At 45.8% G+C, this 19,479-nt stretch overlaps 1 protein-coding gene across 5 annotated transcripts in view; it reads left to right on the top strand.

Annotated features, from left to right (window-relative positions):
• Positions 1-16,720, top strand: part of NECTIN1 (nectin cell adhesion molecule 1) — a 202,028-nt gene extending 185,308 nt beyond the window's left edge. For 2 of the 5 annotated variants that reach the window (XM_081172614.1, XM_081172612.1), the window contains one exon: positions 14,115-16,720. In XM_081172614.1, the coding sequence (XP_081028740.1) occupies positions 14,115-14,336 (222 nt within the window). In that variant the 3' untranslated portion in view covers positions 14,337-16,720. Of the gene's footprint in view, positions 1-165; positions 355-3,849; positions 3,914-14,114 lie in introns of those variants that run through there. The other 3 variants (XM_081172615.1, XM_081172617.1, XM_081172616.1) reach the window with 3 other exon arrangements.
• The last annotated feature ends 2,759 nt before the right edge of the window (positions 16,721-19,479 follow it).

Genomic DNA, 19,479 nt, shown 5'->3' with positions numbered 1-19,479 from the left:
TGTGCGTGCATCTTTCTCTCTCTCTCCCCTCCATGCCTCTCTGCCTTTGTGTCTCTTCCTCACACAACACACTTTCCTCTGATGTCGTCACCTTGTTCCCTTCCTGTCCTCCACTGCCACCACCCTCTTCCACGTCTCCATGCCTCACTGCTCTCTCATCTCCAGAACTCTGGCAACAGCAAGGACTCCGACGTCCAATACGCAGAGTTGGACACCTCCGCTCTGGCGACGTCACCCAGCCCCAGGACTTCGATCCATGCTGGCGGAGACCTTGTCGAGTACGCAACCATCCAGGCTAACTTATGCTAGCGCATGACACTGTAGGCCTTTCCCCCCTCAGATTCTGGCCTCAAGGTACACAAAAGCAAAGCACCGTTTTTTTCCGTCCTTCCTCTCTCGGTTGATTTCTGGCTTCATGTCTGTCTCTTTCCTCCTCCTCCCCCCCCTTTTGTGGAATGGCTTCCCCACTCCCCTTTGCATCCTATCTTTCCCCCTCCCCTCTTTCTCCTTGCCATGGACCTGCATGTTCCTCTCCTTGCAGTGGATGGTTTCCCCCTTTGGTGTTGCCTGTTCAAAGAGAACAAGAGCTGAACCCAGCTTTTTGCCTTGCGCTTTGTGCATGTAGCTCGTGGCAGCATGGCCTGCCTCCCTCTTTTGCTTTGTACGGCAGAGGGGAGGGAAGGACAGGAGGGTGGGCAGGAGCTTTGCTCTGGAGACAGGGCTTCTGTATTCTTTGGGGGGGGAGAGTGAGAGGAGGGTTTTGAAGTTTTCTAAGTGGATGGGTGAGGCAGAGAAGAAAGTACTTGGCTCACCACTTGAAATTGGTCTGGTGATTGCCTAGGGTGAGGTTGGTTGTGAGATGGGGAGGAAAGGAGTACTTGTGTTGGGGGAGGTCACATGAGAGCTTAGAGCCAAGAGCATTGCCTCTGTTCTCAGCCAGTTCTGCCAGCTCTGGGATCTGAGCAGAGCAAGAGGATACTCAAGGGAGATGGGTGAGAAGGAATCCAGCAAAAAGCTGCATTGAGAGAGGTTAGAGAGGCTTCTGAAGTTCAGGATTCCAGGCTGTACAGTTATCTAAGGTGGTTGGAAAGTCAAGAAGTTGCAAAACCAAACACAAAGAAGAAAGGTGTGTGCATATAAAAGCCACCACTTCTTCAGGGTCTGTCCTAATAGGCCAAGCCAAGAGCACACAGCAAGAGATTCTGGAGAGGCTCACAGTGTTGAGAAGTGGGATTTAGCTGGCCATCTCAGTGCCAACTGCCATGGCCAATGGTCGGGATGATGAAAGTTGATGCCCAACAGCATCTGAAGGACCACAGTTTAGCATCCCATAGCCTAGAAACTTTGAAGAATGGACAACAGAGGATCAAGAAAGCCCTGCAGAGTATCCATGGACCAAGTCTCCACCACCCAAAGCCTTGCCACCTAGAAAGAGCCAATTACTCCACCAAAGGGCGCAAAAGGTGGAGCATTAATCTGACTAAATCTGTGGTGGTTGCAGCAGACCAGTGCTGAGGCAACTTGTTCCTGCCTACAATCATATGCAGGGTTGTTATCCATGGTCCTGAAACTGTTGTGGTTGAACTCTGAGCCAGTGCCCTGAGTCCTGTCCAGGGTCCAGTCTCTGCTCCATCACAAAGTCCACTGAGTCCACTTCCATCATTTGGACCACTGCCTTGTCATTGTGAAAGAAATTGCTATGGGTATGGACATGGTCCAGGCAGAGAATACCTTTCCCTTGTTGAATTTTTGTCAGCCAGGCAGCTGTTAAGGACACAGGAATCCTGTCAAGAGAGGGGAAAGTTGCAAAGCCTGGTGCCACTTATGTGTAAAACCTAGTCAAATGTGGTGATGGAGGGCAGGGAGATAAGACTAAAGGAGTGTGGAGGTTTCATATCTATTCACTCACTCAAGTACCCCTTCTTGAAATATAAAATGTATCCTACTTCTTATATCTGAATTGGACAGACACAAGGCTGCTGTCAGCCTCTGGCATGCTAGGGCAGTAGCCAGGGCTCCAGCAATTCATCAGGGCCTGCTGCCAATGTCTGCAGCGAATGTCCTATAAGATATCTCTTTTTCTGCACGGGCACACTTGGCTGGGTCTAGCTGCCATGTTAACTTTTCAGAACACCATAGAATAGCAGGCCATTGGGGGGTAATAGGGGGAATCAAAATGGTGGCTAGACAAAGCTATCTGGTGCAGCTCAAACCACTGCTGCTCACCTCCAAGTAAGCATGGCCCACCAACGGACAGTTGGACCAGGCTCCCTAAAACCTGCAGCCAGACCCAGACAGATGTGCAAATCACCAAACAGTACACATCACCTCTAATTTAGCCCAAAGGTGTTCAGCTTTGCATTGTAACAGTGAGGGAAGCCTAAGATGAAATACTGCAAGACAGGCAGAGGCTCAGGAAATCAGCCCCTGTAGCAAAAGGCATGGAAGTGTTTGTTTGGGGAGCTGTAATTTATTTATTTATTTTTGCATTGTCTCTCCACAGCTGTGCACTTGGCATCAATGCTGTGATTGCCAGAATTTGCCAGATATGGGGGCACAAGTTTGCAACAGAGTATAGTTGCAAGTGGCAAGTCATACTGAGTGAGGTTGAGAACAAAGACACCGAAGCAGAGGGAGAGTAAGTGAGATGGGGTTTGAAAGCACTGGATGATGGGCATTGTGATACATGGTCAGCAGCTTCTCTGTGATCTGGGGGGTGCAGAGGGTACAGCTCTTTGCACACTGCTTATTGATTCCCCTAAAGACAGGTGCAACTGCTGCCCTGGAAGAGATTAAGAGAAAATAATAATTCTTCTTTGAATTAGCTTATAAATGCTGTCGGATCTTGCAAAGATCATTGCAAGGCCTTGTGGTGATTGACAGGTACATGGCACCACCCACATGTCAAATTTGACCTGGGGGAAGGGAGGTAACAATCTGAGCCACTGGATAGATCACACACACACACACACACACACACACCAATTTAGATGCAAACTTACCTTATTTGCATGCCCCGAAACAGTACACAGGTGGAAATGCAGCTGTTTTGAAATTCACACTTTGAATTTGACAACGCACTTCTCCAACCCCCAAATGTGTAGAAAACTGCATATAATAGGGAATAGTGTGCATGAAAGTGCATATATTAGCAAAAAATATTGATACAGAAATGCAGCATATTAGTGGAAATGTATACATTAGGAGAAGTGTCCACTAAAATGCTGGCAAATCTTTGTGAGTTTCTTTTAAAAAGAAAAGAAAAAGAAAATCTCAAAATGGTTAGCAAATGTGGCAAACTGAATTTAGACTGGGGGAAAACAAGAGACTGAAACTGACCAGTCCCTCATGTGCCAATCTCTTTAGCTCATTGCTGCTCATAAAGGTCTGCTGTCAGTCTGGTGGCAGGACTTTGATATTGACCAAGATGCCTTTTATCCCTGCTCCATGGCCACATCAGCCTGGGAAACTGCACAAGAGACCTCTTTCCTGCATCAAGTCTGGCAAACGTTTGTGCCAAGCAACTTATGATGAAGGCTTTGGGGAGACTGCTTCCAGGTGTTTTCTCGAAAGGTTGGAAGAGGAGCATTTGGGGTTATAGGACCCCTCTGTGAACAAGGCCAGAAAGGCAGGAGTGGAGGTGGAGTGTCAATAGAGCTGGGTGGGCCTCCCTCTGTTCTTGCTGCTCCCTTTGTCTCCCTGCCATGCCACTAGCCCTGTAGAGCCTTCTGTGATTGCTGTAGAGAAAGCAACAGCAGTAGGTAAGGAACGCACTAGTTCTAGCCTAGACAAAGAGCAGCAAAAGTAACCTCTCTGTTTTATGGTGTCTCACTCGGGTCCTGCGTTCAGAATGAGGATCAAGGTCTTCGTAGATGTAACAAGCGAGAGTGGACAGTAAGTTTTCTTCTCTTTTGCCCTTTCCTGATGGATTTGGGGGATGGGGGGGGGGGAGGAGCTCCTAAGACAGCCTTCCCCATGATGGCACCTCTGAATGTTGTTGGACTACAACTTTTGTCCTCTCTGACCATTGGCCGTGGCCTACTTGGAATTGTAATCCAACAAACTCTGGAGAGCACCGAATTGGGAAATGCTGGTGTTGTAGGGTTTGGCAAATACCTAGATGGTTATATCCTAAGAAGAGCCTTGCTGGACCCATCAAAGGCCCATCTGGCCTTGCATCCTGCTTCATAACAGTGGGCTGATAGATGCCTCTGGGATATTCACAACCAGAACATGAAGGCAATAGCCTGAGGAAGTAGCATTTAGTTCAGTGGCAAACTATCTCCAACAATGGAAGGGTTGTCTCCAGCTAGCTTCTTCTTTTCAGAGTGGATCAGTTGCAATGAATGGACCTACGTTAGCCATGTCTATTAATGTCAACTTCGTCTATTAATGTCAGCTTCGAATATGACTAACCTGGGTATAATCGGAAGGTTCCATTGAGTTGTCATAGCCAACAGCTTAGACGCCTTTGCAGGAAGTAGCTGCTATATATATGTGATAAATAAGCAAACAGCTGCTGATATATCCATCACTCATGAACATGGCCAATCCCATTTGAAAGCCATCTAAGCCAGCAGACAACCCACATCTATTGGAAGTGAGTTCTGCTAATTATGCATTCAAGAGTTTTTTCCTGTTACCTGTGCTGGATAAAAGCCACCGTCGAAGAGCTAGAACCAAGCTCTCTTTTTCTCAGTCCAAAGTGGGACATAGCCTATTGTCTGCTCTTTGAAATGTCCCAGACTATGTCCATCTGAGGGCTTATCCTAATTTACCTTTCCTCCACTCTTTCCAGGCATGGCTTACACTTTAAAACTCCATGTCTGAGCACCCCTTTTTTCTGTTCCAGAGCTTTCCATACAAAACCCTGCTCTTTAAAGCTGAATCAGAGCAAACAGCAGTCTGCAGAAAACCTGAATTGCCATGTGCTTTGATTGAGCCCTAAACAGGGGATTTTTATGAGGAAAGCTCTGGTGGATAAAAAAATAGTGCTTGGACACAAAGCAGGCCTATGCCTGGTATGTGTGGATAAGCCCTAAGGCACTGTGGTGAAAACAAAATGGCAGCTGCCAAATACAATGGCATTCTCTGCTGGTGGTTGCCATTTCCACTCTGCAGTTCACTGAATTCACCCAGTGCCTGAGACACTGTGGTGGAAAGGAAATGGGAGGTTGGTGGGACTGGTGGGGAGCCCAAATAGGAGGTGACAGGCAGAGCCAACCAATTCTAGATTTGACCCATCCTCCTCCTCTCTGCTGAGTTATACAGGGCAAAACTCAGACTGAGGAAGAGGAAGCTGACAGATAGTTTCACCTCCTGGATTTCATGCCTATTTTCGTAATGTGAAAAAACATATAGGGGTCTTAGCAGACTACAATGAGTCAACAGTGTGGTGCCGCAGCAGAAAAAAGTAATGCAATTATAGACTGTATCAACCGAGGTATAGTGCCCAGATCAATGGAAGGAATAGTACCTCTCTATTCTGTCTTGGTCAGACCCCACCTGTATTACTGTATCCATTTATGGGCACCACAGCTTAAGAAGCCGAACGTGTGTAGAGGAAGATCAAGATGGTGAAGAGTCTGGAAACCAAGCCTTATGTGGGATGGTTGAGGGTGTTGAGTATGTTTAGCCTGGAAAAGAGAAGAGAAAAGAGGTGATACGAAAATTATCTTCAAATATCTGAAGGGCTGTCACATGAATGATGGAGCAAGTTTGTTTTTTCTTCAGCTCCAGAAGGTAGGACACAAACCAAGGGATTGAAAATACAGGGAGAGAGATTCTGACTAAATATTAGGAAGAACTTTCGGATGGTGAGATCTGTTCAACAGTGGAATGGACTACCTCGAAAGGTGGTCAACCCTCCTTTGTTGGAAGTTTTTAAACAGAGATTGGGTGGCCATCTGCCAGGGATCATTTAGCTGTTGTTCCTGCATTGCAGGGGTCTGGTCTCGATGACCCCTTGGGCCCCTTCCAACTCTACATTTCTAGGGTGCCAATGAACCCACCATGGTGTGTGTGTGCAGAGGGGCAGTGAAGCATTGGCATGGTGGCATTTACTAGCACCAGGCCCGGTGAGCAGAGGAAAAGATAGACCGATCTGGCCCATGGGGGCATTTCTGTGGGAAGATTCAGTGAGATTTGTGCAGCAGATCTTCCCCCTAGATTAGCGGTTCTCAATCTGTGGGGGTCCCCAGACTACAACTCACATCATCCCTGAGCTCTGGCCTTGCTAGCTAGGGGTGATGGGAGTTGTAGTTCAACAACACCTGGGGACCCACAGGTTGAGAAAGGCTGCCCTAGATGATGCCACACTTTAATGAGTTGGGGGGAACTCTTTGGATTTTCAACTTCAGAGACAGCCCCCCCAAACAACTCTTATTTTTTGTTCCCAAATGACACCCCTCTCCCGATTAAATATCAATAACTACAGCAACAGTCTTGAGATGGTTCTCATCTCCCCTCTCATCACTTATCCTCCCCCCATTCTTGGCATTTCTCCCTCTGAGCTGGGAATTTGTTCCTCGTGAAACAGATGAGATGAGCGTCTGTCTCCCCCCGCCCAATCCGCCTTGGGAGGTCTCATATTTTTTGTTTCTTTATTCCAGAGGTGGATGATTTTTATTGTCAGTGAAAGGATGGTAATCCTGCAAAATCCACAGTTGGGAGCCCTCCCAGTTCTTCTGAAGTAAGAACTAAAGCCAGTCATATGGCACTTTGAAAATGTAATCTCATTGCAGCAAAATTTCCCAGCTGAGACACATTTTGTATTAAAAAAAGAAAGCGGGGGAAAATTCTCTCAAGGCTTCTTTGAGGGCTTCTGGTGCCTCCTTTTCCCTTTGAACTTCCCATCTCTAACCACACAGGTTACAGAAACTCTAAAACACCCAAAGGTGAATGCTCAGTTTGTTGAGGACTCATGGAAGATGAAATTGGAAGAAAATGGTATTTATTTCTCCACTGTCCAAGAGCACCATAGAGCATGTATTAATTCCCTGCTCTTTGCCCTATTGGTCAAAGGAGGTAACTGCAGGCAGTTTGATCCAAGATGCAAACAACCAGAGCCAGAATCCTTGTGGGTCAGGGAATCAGGTGGCCACTAGCAATCCAATCCTGTGCCACTACCTGAGCTGCTGGGCTCTTGTACCTTTAATAATTTCATGAATAGTGGAAATGGAACTACAGAGTGGGAAAAACTTCCCCTGTTGAATTTTGGCTTACTACACATTTGGAGGCATAGGAGCATGTGGGGAGGGAATCTTGGTTTCCCATGTAGCATTTCCTAACCCATCAAATGAAGACCTTTTAAACCAGAATCTGCCAGGCTGTTAAAAAAATGCTGGGATTTTGACATTCCATTTAAAATAATAATAGAAAAGAGATAATTTAGCCTTATGTAGGAATCGCTTTGGAGATAAAGGGCGGGAGGGTGAGGGTAAAGACACGGGGATGAAAAGAGACACTGGTGCCCATTAAATTTAATTAGCTCATTACCCTTAATTTAATATCAAATTTTTCTGAAGGTAAATGAGACTCGGGGAGATTCGGGGAGTGACTGGCAGGAGCGGCAAAGGGCACTGGCTGGCAGATGCCTGAGCTAAGACCGACTCTCCTTTGCTTGCCTCTCTACCTTCAGCTGCAGAGCATCTGCTTGGCATGCAGAAGGACAATCGCCAGCATTTCCAGGTAGCACTAGGGATGCCCCCTACCTGGAACTCTGAAAAGCCGCTGCCAATCTGTGTGGACAATATTGAGCTAGGTGGGACAGTTGTCTGACATGGTAATGATATGTTCTTACGTCTGGCTGTGTGTGGAGATACATGACCTCTGGAGGCAAATGTAAAAGCCTTGGAGGCTCCAAATCTTCCAATATTTTAAGTTGAAGGGCGGGAACCAGGAGATGGTCCTTTAAAGGTAAAGGTAAAGGGACCCCTGACCATTAGCTCCAGTCGTGGCCAACTCTGGGGTTGCAGCGCTCATCTCGCTTTATTGGCCGAGGGAGCCACCGTACAGCTTCTGGGTCATGTGGCCAGCATGACTAAGCCGCTTCTGGCCAACCAGAACAGCACACGGAAATGCCGTTTTCCTTCCTGCTAGAGCGATACGTATTTATCTACTTGCACTTTGACATGCTTTCGAACTTCTAGGTTGGCAGGAGCAGGGACCGAGCAATGGGAGCTCACCCCGCCACAGGGATTCGAACCGCCAACCTTCTGATCAGCAAGTCCTAGGCTCTGTGGTTTAACCCACAGTGCCACCCAGTCCTTTAGCCTCTCGTAAATCAACCTGAGCCTCTGTGAATGATACTTTCTTTGGTCTGCGTTCATACCCATAAGCTCTGTGATATCTGGGCCTGAAGGCTTCACTGCATACAAACCTTCATGGTGTGAGGCCGCAGATGGTGAGCTTGACATGAAAAAATTATCCTGTGTCTGGACAGGCAGCTTGCTCAGCACCCTGAGGCCACCCTGGAAGCACCATCAAATGCCAGAGGGCCCGGGGCTCATTTGCATATCAATATGTAATCACCATAACAGGCATGATCACTGTAGCTATTGAGGGGCTCGCCTGTGACCTGGGCAACCCAGCGCCTCCAACGGCAATTGGCTTCTTCCAGCCAGGACCTGATTTCTGGAATCATAAGGAATCAAATTCACTTGACAAACTTCTGCTTAGCCAAGCACTCCATCCTCATGGCCAATGGGAAATTATTTGTATCTTTAACTACCAAAATATAATATATCTTTTTAAGAAGAACAGTATCTGAAATTATAACAGAACCATGGCATAAACAGAGCTGTCTCATATATAAACTGACTATGGCCAGTGATCCCACAAGAGCTGGGGGGGGCACAGAATTATATATTGCACTGTTGTCAACTTTCTACTCATTACTACCCAAGGGCCATTAATTTCCAGTCTGTCCACCTTGAGTAGAACTTAGTGGACTACAACCTATTGTGTGCAGAAATCAGCCTTCTGAGAAATCCAGGCTTTCCTTTAAACAAAACCTTCTCTTTTTGATACTTTCTTTATTAAAGAATGGGGAAGCTGTGTAGATTATTTGAAGAATCATTGTAAACAACTAAATACATTAGCAGGACTAATTTAAAATAAAGCAGTTAAAAGGTGATCTTTGGGGGAAAGTAGATAGAACTTTTTAAAAAAAAGATGTTAAGGGGGAGGTGTATGTAATTAAATGAATTTATTTTGCAACCAGGGAAGGAGAGGAGGGAAGTCGAAATGGGGGGTATAAATGTAAAGGATGACTATTGTTGTTAACTCGAAAAACTGAAAACAAAAATAAAACAAAGCCTTTTGGCTGCAAATAGCTTGTAATGCCAGGGAAAGTAGTGGTGGCAAAATGTTTGCTAAAATCTTGGAAGCTGGCAGCAAGTGCTCAGGAGCGGGTAGGTCTTCAGCTTCCTGCCTAGTCCCTCCTCATGATTAATCAAATTGGAATACATTATGCAGAATAAATGATAATAAGGTGACATTCTGCAAAGTTGTCCAATTTGCATAATTGCAGTTTTCAGCATTCAGCTTTTCTTGTTGCATTAAAAATAAAATAAAAAACACCGCACACAGACTGACTCTTTTCATATTGCTTTCCTGGAGGGGATGACTCCATAAGAGGAGCACAAGGCATTCCTTCTCCACCCACTACCCTGCCTTTTCACTCACCAATTTCCCCCCCCCCCAGTGCTTAATTTACCCCTGTTGCTCCAGTCAAGGTCTAGACTTCATTCATCCACCTTCACACATCCGGCCAAGAACAGGCAGTTCTCCAGAATGCGCTCCCTGCCTCATGAATCCATTTGACTTTGCAGTTCCATCAATAAATCATTAGTGACATTTTGTTTTCAGTGTGTGTGAAGGGTGGTTTCCTCTCTCGCCCTCCCAAAAAAACCCAAACCCGATCATTATGAAATATTTAGCATGGAAGTTGGCAGCAGGTGGGGTTGGCAGATCTCAAGTGGGCTTGCAAGGTGTTGTTTTGTGTTCTTCCTGAGCCTTCAGGCTTTTTCTCCCAAGGAAAGACAATCCAAAAAGACCTTGATGCCAAACAAAAGCCCTTGACAGGGTTTCTAAGCAGGTCAGAGCGAAGGAGGGAGGAAAGGAGTCGGAAAGTGGAATGCAGATCAAAGGGAAAGTGCATAGAAAGGTGATAGGAAGCAAAGACAAGGCTTGAGAAGGTTTGCATGCAGAAGGTTGCAGGTTCAATCTCCAACAGCATCTCTAGGCAGGACTGGAAGAGAACCGTGCCTAAAATCCTGGAGAGCTACTGCCAGTCAGTGTAAACAGTATTGAGCTAAATGGCCCCAAAGAACTTGGTAAAAGGCAATTTCCTGTTAAAGATCAACCCATGTCCAGAGGCAACCTTCTCCCCAAATTCTAGATTCAGGTAGGTAGCCATGTTGGTCTGCCGCAGTAGAAATAAAAAATTAAAAAATAGTCCAGTAGCAACCTTAGAGACCAACTAAGTTTGTTCTGTTGTCTTTGTCCATGGAGCCTGGTGTGCTCTGGTCCATGGGGTCATGAAGAGTCAGACATGACTAAACGACTAAACAACAACAAGAAGTTTGTTATAGGTATATGCTTTTGTGTGCAGATACCTGAAGAAGTGTGCATGCACACAAAAGCTTATACCCAGAACAAACTTAGTTGGTCTCTAAGGTGCTACTGGACTGTTTTAATTTTTTATTTCTTCTCCCCAAAGATCACTTTGTTGGGTCAGATCTCCTGTATTCAAAAGAATATTGTGCACAGCTCTCAGTCTTCTCCAGGCTAAACAGACCCAACTCCCTCAACATCCATAGCCATATGCGACACCTGGACAACAGAAAGTTACTTAACACCTCCTGTGAGCCCCAGGCAGGGACCTTGTTGAGACATTTTGCCAGTTCTATCAACTATAAAGTTGATAAAAGATATATACCCACCTTGCAGGGTCAGCATAAAGGCTTGGCATAGTTAGGTAGATGTTGAGGGCCCTAATCCCAGAAAGAGGCCTGCTGTCAAGAGCTCCCCTGGACCTGCTCTTCCTCTTCACTATCACAGTGTGTTTGTTCTCCCATCTCTGGTCCAGATCAGTAGAGGGAAGGAACAGGGTGGGAGACGCCACTGCTAGCTTCCTCATTGGTTCTCCGCCATTTTGGATCTGTTGGTGGCAACTCAGTGAGGCTTGCCTTCTCCTGCAACCCCTTCCAAGCAGAGCTGCCACAGTGTCCCTGCTAGCTGGAGACAGGTGGGTGTGAATGGGGCAACAATAGCATGAGCTACACAGGCTAGGAATCCTATGAACGTTCCATGTGCAGAAGGAGGCCAGGAACCCGGAAACGTAAGACTTTGCAGGCATGCTTCTTACTTCTGTTTTGTGAGGGGTGGTGCACCTTCTCCTGAACTTCGCTCCCAAAGCCAAGGTGGAAACCTCCATTGCTGATAGCACTAGAGGAATGTTGCTGCCTCCTCCTTTCCTACGCCTCCTGCTCTTTTCTCCTAATTCGTGTCGGTTTCATTTGCCTCGGTTGTGGGGAACGAAATAGCAACGAGGGGAGGGGCGAGCATGACATTTGCATGTGCCAAACAAGCATGTTCTGCTGATACAGATTTGCCTGGTCATTGTCTCCCGCTTGCCCTAGATAGCAGCGCTGTCTATTCAATGGATTCCGTCAAGTGTTTTCCAGCTTCGTAGCCAAACTCTGCTTAGTACATAGAAAAGGTGGAATTGTCTGCTAAATTATACATTTCTCTCACAGCCTAGTCTCCAAAGCACTTGATAGGTCTGGGGAGCAATTTACAAAGGTGGATAACAGAAGGGTTGATACAAATGAGAGGCTATATAAAAATTATCCATTTTCTGAGCTTACATTTGGAGCATGCCCTCGTTTGGAAGGGAGTGAGTTCAGTGCCACTCACCTGCCATAGAGAGACAGCAAAATGGGATGAGCAACTGACATGGCAGATTTTTCTTTGGTTTTTTCCCCCCTGAGAATTGTTTTTCAGAGTTGGACTCTTTTTCTTCTTCTTTTGTTCTCTGGATCATGGTGACTGAATCGGGAAACAGAAGGCTTTGAAATGGTTTAAGCATGATAAACATTCAGGCCCCATCCACACTATGCATTTAAAGAGTATCATACCACTTTAAACCACCATGGCTTCCCTCAAAGAATCCTGGGAGCTGTGGTTTGTTAGGGGTGCTGAGAGTTACTAATAGAGTCCCTATTTCCCTCACAGAACTGCAATTCCCAGAGTTCCCTGGAAAGAGGGACTGGTGGTTAAACCACGCTGTAAACTGCAGTTCTGTGAGGGGCCTCCTACCAACTCTCAGTACCTTTACAGTCCCCAGGAGGAAGCCCTGACTGTTTAAAGTGGCATCCTAGTGCTTCAAATATAGGGCGCATATATCTCAGTTGTGTGTCTGCACATGATGTTGGGATTGGTTGTCAACTTGACCACACAAGCGCTGGACCTTTTGATTGCAGTTTTTTTGGTAGCGACTAGCTAACACAAGGACTATATCTGAGGTTGTCTCACACTGACTTTTTTTATTGGATCCATCCATCCTGCAACTCCTAAGTGGTAGATAGACTTGAAAACACTTGAAAGCAAAGCTAAGGCTTTATTGTGCAAAACAAGATTTGGAACAAATTCAGTTCAGCTAGGGTTGCCATACATCCGGACGTATCCGGAATACTGGAGTTGGCAGCACTGTCCTGATTTTCACTGTTTGAAACATGGCAACCCTAGTTCAGCTCACAGTTCAAATGCAAACTTATTTAATTTTCACTTACTGAAACAGTGTGCAAACCAAAACGCAGCCATCCTTCAAACTTTTCAGTTCTCCAAAATTATGCAGTGCAGTTTTCCAATGAAATGATGTGTGCAAACATACATAGATTTGGGGGAAGTGTGCATAGAAATGTATATATTAGTGAAAATAACATATAAAGATGCATCCTATTAGGGGAAATGGTTTGCAAAAGCACATATATCCTGACTGATGTGCACAAAAAGGGCTTATGAATTTTTATGGGGCCTTAAAAATAAAATTTGTAAACTGGTGCTACAGAAAATTGAGCTTATGATAGGTAAAAGAAGGAACCAAGCGAAACTGAAACTGACAGATCTGTCCATCACAAAACTGGCAGATTTGCTTATCCATCATGGCAGTTTAGAAAGGAAGGGGTGGGAAATCTGGAAGTGGATACTGCATAGGATGATCTCAAAAACTGCTCTGCCATCTACCGATTTACTACTTTCCCCTCGAATTTATGACTGAAACTCATTTGTTTTCTGTGTATTTATTATTCCCTCAACGCATGGCCATCTGCTCAATTCGGGATGTTAAGATACTGCTGCTAAATGTATTCTGCAAAACCAAAGGACACCGAATGTGCATCCTAACACCCAGAGAACCATTCTGATATTTCTAGCATGCTCTGAGCTACCCAGAGTTGATTTGGGTTGTTCTTCCTACAATGGAAGGGTGGAAAATAGAAATGTTCCTACATTCTTTTAAACACGAAATAAACAAATTGATAAGGCATAACTGCCTGATGTAAAAGCAATGAGAAGTATGCTCTTTATACTGACCTCGTACCCTCCAGCTGTTTCAGACTGCAGCTCCCATCTGCTGGGAACTATAGTCCCCAAACAGCTGGAAGGCAAAAGCTGCTTTATACCATCCTCATCTTATGCTGGGCAGAATAAGGCCACTATGATGCCACTTTAAACAGCCATGGCTTCCCTCAATGAATCCTGGGAACTGTAGTATTTTAAGGGTGCTGAGGAGTGCTAGGAAGCCCCTGTTTCACTGCAGAGAGCTACAATTCCCAAAGTTCCATGTGAAGGAGGAACCACTCCGTGATTTGTAGCTTGGGAGTGGGGGGTGGCCTCCTGACTGCTCTCAGCATTCATCACAAACTACAGCTCCCAGAATTCTTTGGGGGAAACCATGCCTGATTAAAGCAGGATCATGGCGCTTTAAACGTATGCTGTGAATGAAGCCTTGGTAATGCAATGGCTTGTGTGCCCTGTAAGGCATTACAATGTTGTTTAAACTTGTGATTTTACGGTATGTGGCTCTTCCTCCCACCCTTTCCCCACAGAACCTTGGAAAGCGTCACACAGAGATACCGGATGCGGGTGATTACCTAAGCTGCCGTTACTCACGTGAAGACCAGTACCTGGCAAGAATACCATATGTCTATAGTCCCTTGTCATATCTCCCAGAAGACGCCTACTCATCCCGCCATCCTGAGGCTTCCTTTTGCTGCCCACCTCCCGGTTCCAGGGCTCCGTACATCTGTCCCAAAGAACAGTATGTTTAAAAAGAACCCTGCAGAAAAGCAATGAAGACAGGAGGGGCAAAAGAAATAATCTCCATGTGTTTCCAGCTATCACACATCAACTACGGCCTTTGAACCCACCCACTTGCACCCCCTCCAGCCATTGGGGATTGTGTCTGGGTTGTGTGTGTGCGTGTGTGTGATGTCTGTGTGTGAGTGCCAGTTTCTCCCCATCGCTACTATCCACCGTTTCTTATTTTTACTGTTTTTGTTGTAAAGTGTCAATGCATTTGTACTTTTCATTGTTAGGTTAAGGCTGCAGTCTTAAACACAGTTGCAAGGGAGTGAACCTCACTGAACAGAGCAGGATGTACTTCTGAATCGACATGCATTGGATTGTGCTGTAACCTCTGCCTTGTTTGTTAAGGAACATCTTCCTCTTTCCCAACCCCATCTAATTTTGACCCCTTGGGGCTTCCGTTCCATGCAGGCTTGGTGTGTCTATGCATCAGTGCATTCCCACTGCTGTCCTCTGCTGGATGGAATGTGCCTCTTGCTCAAATGTCCACCGTCTGTTTTCCATTCACACAATTTTGCACTATGGTTAAACTTCCAAGTTAACTATACACGTAACCCCTTGCTATAACACCTGTCCTGAAGGTTGGGACTCTTGTCTTCCTTCCAAATGCAACCAGTTGCACTCCGCGAAGAACCTTCCCACTTTAAGAGCCCTGTCTGCATCCTTCCCATTCATTCATGGGTCTTGTTTCTAGAAATGTAACAAAGCATGACATGAAAGCTTGAGGCAAAGGTCATTGCAAAGAAAACTCCAGTGAATAGCCATGTGAAAGAAATGGTCCCTGTCCCTTAGCCCTCCTGCGACCTGTTTATTTCCTTTTAACCCAGGGGGCAGTCAATTCAGAGGTTTCAGAAGAAAAATGCTGTTTGGTTTTGCAAAGTGGATTTAAAGAAACACGTTCCTTTAACCTGAGACCAAAAGGGAAAGCCTTGAATTAGGAAGGGGGGAAAATGCATCTATAACTTTTAAGTTTAGTTCAGGAATCAACAGCCTCCCAGTTTTGCTATGCACAAAATTGATTGGAACTCTCAAATCAACTCAGGCAGGTGGAGATGAATGATTTCAGGTAACCTCCTTGCTTTTAACAAAGGATGAAAGCCAATGCAGGATCAGACCTTTGACGTTTTTTCCATTTTCTTTCCCTTTTTTTCTCCTCTCTGTCTCAGTTTTGTACACAGCAACAACCCAAGTTTGGGACTGTACATTTGTATCTCTCAGATATATAGATATGCATAGTTATATTCGAAGTGTGGGTGGGCGTGAAACCACATGTGTATTTTCCTGCATCCTCCAAGTGTTCTAGATAAGGACATTCATCTCCACCTCACCTCTTTGCTCACATGCAATAGGATGGTATGAAGTCCTGTGACAGGGGGTGCTGAAGAAAGGATGGTGGAGGAAACTAAATCTTTGAGAAGAGTAGGTCGCAAGGAAGAAGAAAAACCATGAAGCACCTGGGATAGTGCCGAAGAAAATAGAAATTGATGCATTTATGAAAACAGATGTGTCAATGGTTGGGATTATCTTCTCGTCCTATTTATGGGGTGAGCTATGTGTGCCCTTCTGCCAGTGACCCACAAGGACATCAGGGCAAAGGGCACACCCACCCCTAAGTGATCATTTGCTCTTATGAGCCATATTTTCTGCCCTTATGGTATTAAGGGTCTCACAACTTAGAGGAGATCTGCCAGGGGAAACAGTGCAATGGAGGCTGTCACAACCTAGCTGAGCCAACATTTATTTTTGTACCTTTGGTTGAAGAAGGCTAACATTGCTTGATGCACTTTGGATCCCCGTGTTGTTTCCCATGCACTTTAGGTCCTCACTTTGGATTTCACTTCTCCCCTGTGCCCCCTCCCCCATCCTCATGTTTAGCTTTACCGCCCCCTTCCTTTGACACACAAGCTAAACTGTGTTCACACTACCTCAGCCATTTCCTGCAAGCTTAAAAACAAAACAATGGGAAGCCAATGGTGATGAGACCAAAAGCAAGATGGCGGCACCTCCTCTTGACTCCTTGACACCACCTATTTCCAGTTCGGAGCCATTGCCTGGAGCTGTGATGTCATTTCCTGCCTAAGGCAAGAGGCAGGTGAGCCATCTGAGGAAATGTGAATATCAGGACAAATGGTGCTGTTGGCTTCCTCCTGCCCCCTCAAGACCCTCTGCAGAGCAAAGAAAAGGGAGTGATGCACTTCCTCACCCAAAGTTGGTGGTAATATTTATTGTTGTTAGTAAGGCCTACGTTGGCCATGGCGTGGAATGTTCCTTTTTTTTGGGGGGGGGGTAATGAAACTATGTTAGCACTTTAAATATGTGGCCCAAAATTAAATCCCAGCTGAATTAAGTTGTTCTGGGCATTTTGTTTGGTGGTATGTGTCTGCCTTCATTCCTTTACTTGCTCTGAGACATAGACTAGGAGTGGGGGAACTTTTTCAACCCAGGGAGTGGGAGAACTTTTTCAACCCATCTGGGCAATCTTCTGTGGGCCACATGCCAGTGGTGGGTGGAGCCAGAGGCAAAAGTGGGTGGAGCAACCAATGAAAATCTTACTTTTGTACCAGCAGGCTAGTTTCTACACACACACACACACACACACACACACACACACACACACTCCTCTTTATCCTCTATCCAGACAAAGGAAGAGGCATTACCACAGTTCCAAGGAAATAAGAATAAGAATACAGTGGTACCTCGGGTTAAGTACTTAATTCGTTCCAGAGGTCCATACATAACCTGAAACTGTTCTTAACCTCAAGCACTATTTCTGGGTTAGTGGAGTCTGTAACCTGAAGCGTATGTAACCCAAGGTACCACTGTAATAGTAATAATATGTTGTTGTTGTTGTTAATTTAAACCCTACCCACCTAACTCATTTATCAGTCTGATGGGTTTGATGAGTTGCCAAACCTACCCCCTAATAAACTCTGAGGCACCTTTTCAGCCATTGGCTGACCTGCTCTGATGTCACAGTGACACTGTGCTACTCTTGCAAGGGAGCAAAGAGCTGGTAAATACGCTTTCACAGCCTCTGTGACATCAGTGACTCCTCTGCCTGCCATTGACTTTGCTGCTACATCACTACAGGGAACCTGGCAAGCCTCATGCTGGACAGCTAACCACCTGGGTACCCATAACTCTGAATTTTGTCAATGGGAAACTCTTGAGTTAAATGAAGCAGAAATAGTAGGTGAGTTTATTCCACCAGATTTCAAACTACACTTTGGTGCAGATTGGCTGAGAGCTTGATCCATGGAAGCAAGGATGGGAAGGACTGTCACCATTTCAGGCTGATCCATTAGAATCCATGTGTGTTCGCTAATGGCATGAGAGCCTCTGGGTTTTTTTAATATGGGAAGAATAGACCTGGGAACCTTTGTGCAGAGAACGTTCGTCAGCAGGGCAGAATCTGTGAACTGTCGTCTTGCACAGAAGAAGCTTTAACAACTGAAGTGGTCTGAAGCACAGGGAATGATCCTCTACAAAACTGGCTGGTTGCAGTCTTTTTAGTTTGCAAAGATCAATGCCAGGTCAACACCAAATGTCCCATCCTGTGCAACTTTTTGATTTTCTACATTCACTTGGTGTTCAGTTGCTGGCTATCTTGACCTCTGATTCACAACACAGCATCACATAACTATTCAGGGGCTTTCAGATATTCTAGTAACAACAGCAGTAATTCTCTAACTTGGGTTTCAAACTCAGATTCCATGGAAGAGAAATTTATGTGGAAAATCAACCTCCTCTGTATTAGGCACATGTGTGAGAGAGAAGGAAAATGGTGGCCAAGATCCCTTCAGAGCAGAGATGGAAGACCCATGTTCCCCCAGGTGTTGCTGGACTCCAGCTCCCATCAGCCCCAGCAATCAAGGCTAATGCTAAGGGATGATGGAAGTTGTAGCTTGGCATGATCTGGAGAACCATGGCTTCCCTATGTCTGCTGTACAATGAGGGATGGGGATAGGGAAATTTTTGAAGTCACTCTTAGGCAGGTTGATAAAGCTAGTGTTTTATTCTTACGTTCTTACACAAGAGCCTGCTGGATCAGGCCAATGATCCATCTAGTCCAGCATCATGTTCTCACAGTGGCCAGGCAAATGCCTGTGGGAAATCTGCAAACAGGAACTAAGCACAACAGCACTCTTCCCCATATGGTTTCCAGCAACTGCTGTTCAAAAGCATTTCCTGCCTCCAACCATGGAGGCAGAATATAGCCATCATGGCTAGTAACCATTGACAGTCTTATTTCTCCAATACTCTTTTGAAGTTACCTAAGTTGGTGCTGTGGGTTACACCACAGAGCCTAGGACTTGCCGATCAGAAGGTCGGCGGTTTGAATCCCTGTGACGGGGTGAGCTCCTGTTGCTCAGTCCCTGCTCCTGCCAACCTAGCAGTTCGAAAGCACATCAAAGTGCAAGTAGATAAATAGGTACCACTCCAGCGGGAAGGTAAACAGCGTTTCCGTGCGCTGCTCTGGTTTCACCAGAAGTGGCTTAGTCATGCTGGCCACATGACCCGGAAGCTGTACGCCGGCTCCCTTGGCCAATAAAGCGAGATGAGCGCCGCAACCCCAGAGTCGGTCACGACTGGACCTAATGGTCAGGGGTCCCTTTACCTTTACCTTTTTAAGTTGGTGGTCGCTACTGCCCCTTGTGGTCCATAGTTTGCACTGTGTGTAGAAGTCCTTTCTTTCATCTGTTCTGAATCTTCCAGCGTTCAGCTTCTTTGGGTGCCCACAAGTTCTAGTGATAGGAGAGAAGAAGAATCCACTCCAATACTCAAAGCCACACACCCTGCCGAGCCGGGTACATAGTGCTATCATTGTTATCAGCGATCGTGATGACAGAGCAGTTATAAAGAAAGCAGTTATTTCAGTCACCCTGCTGAAATGAAAAGTGATGTAAGACCTACAAGTACTTCACTGGTCTCTTTACTATAAAACAGAGGACTGGTTCAGGTGCAGGCACAGCAGCACAGTATCAAGCACCATAGGAGCCAAATCCCAGGGGCTGTGGGGGCTTCAGCCCCACAATACAGTGGTATCTCTGGTTATGTACTTAATTCGTTCCAGAGGACCATTCTTAACCTGAAACTTTTCTTAAC

This window comes from Podarcis bocagei (assembly GCF_964188305.1).
Source record: "Podarcis bocagei genome assembly, chromosome: 15".
Lineage (NCBI taxonomy): Eukaryota > Metazoa > Chordata > Lepidosauria > Squamata > Lacertidae > Podarcis > Podarcis bocagei.
The sequence above is the reverse complement of the archived record's forward strand: the minus strand, read 5'-3'. Positions and strand labels throughout refer to the sequence as shown.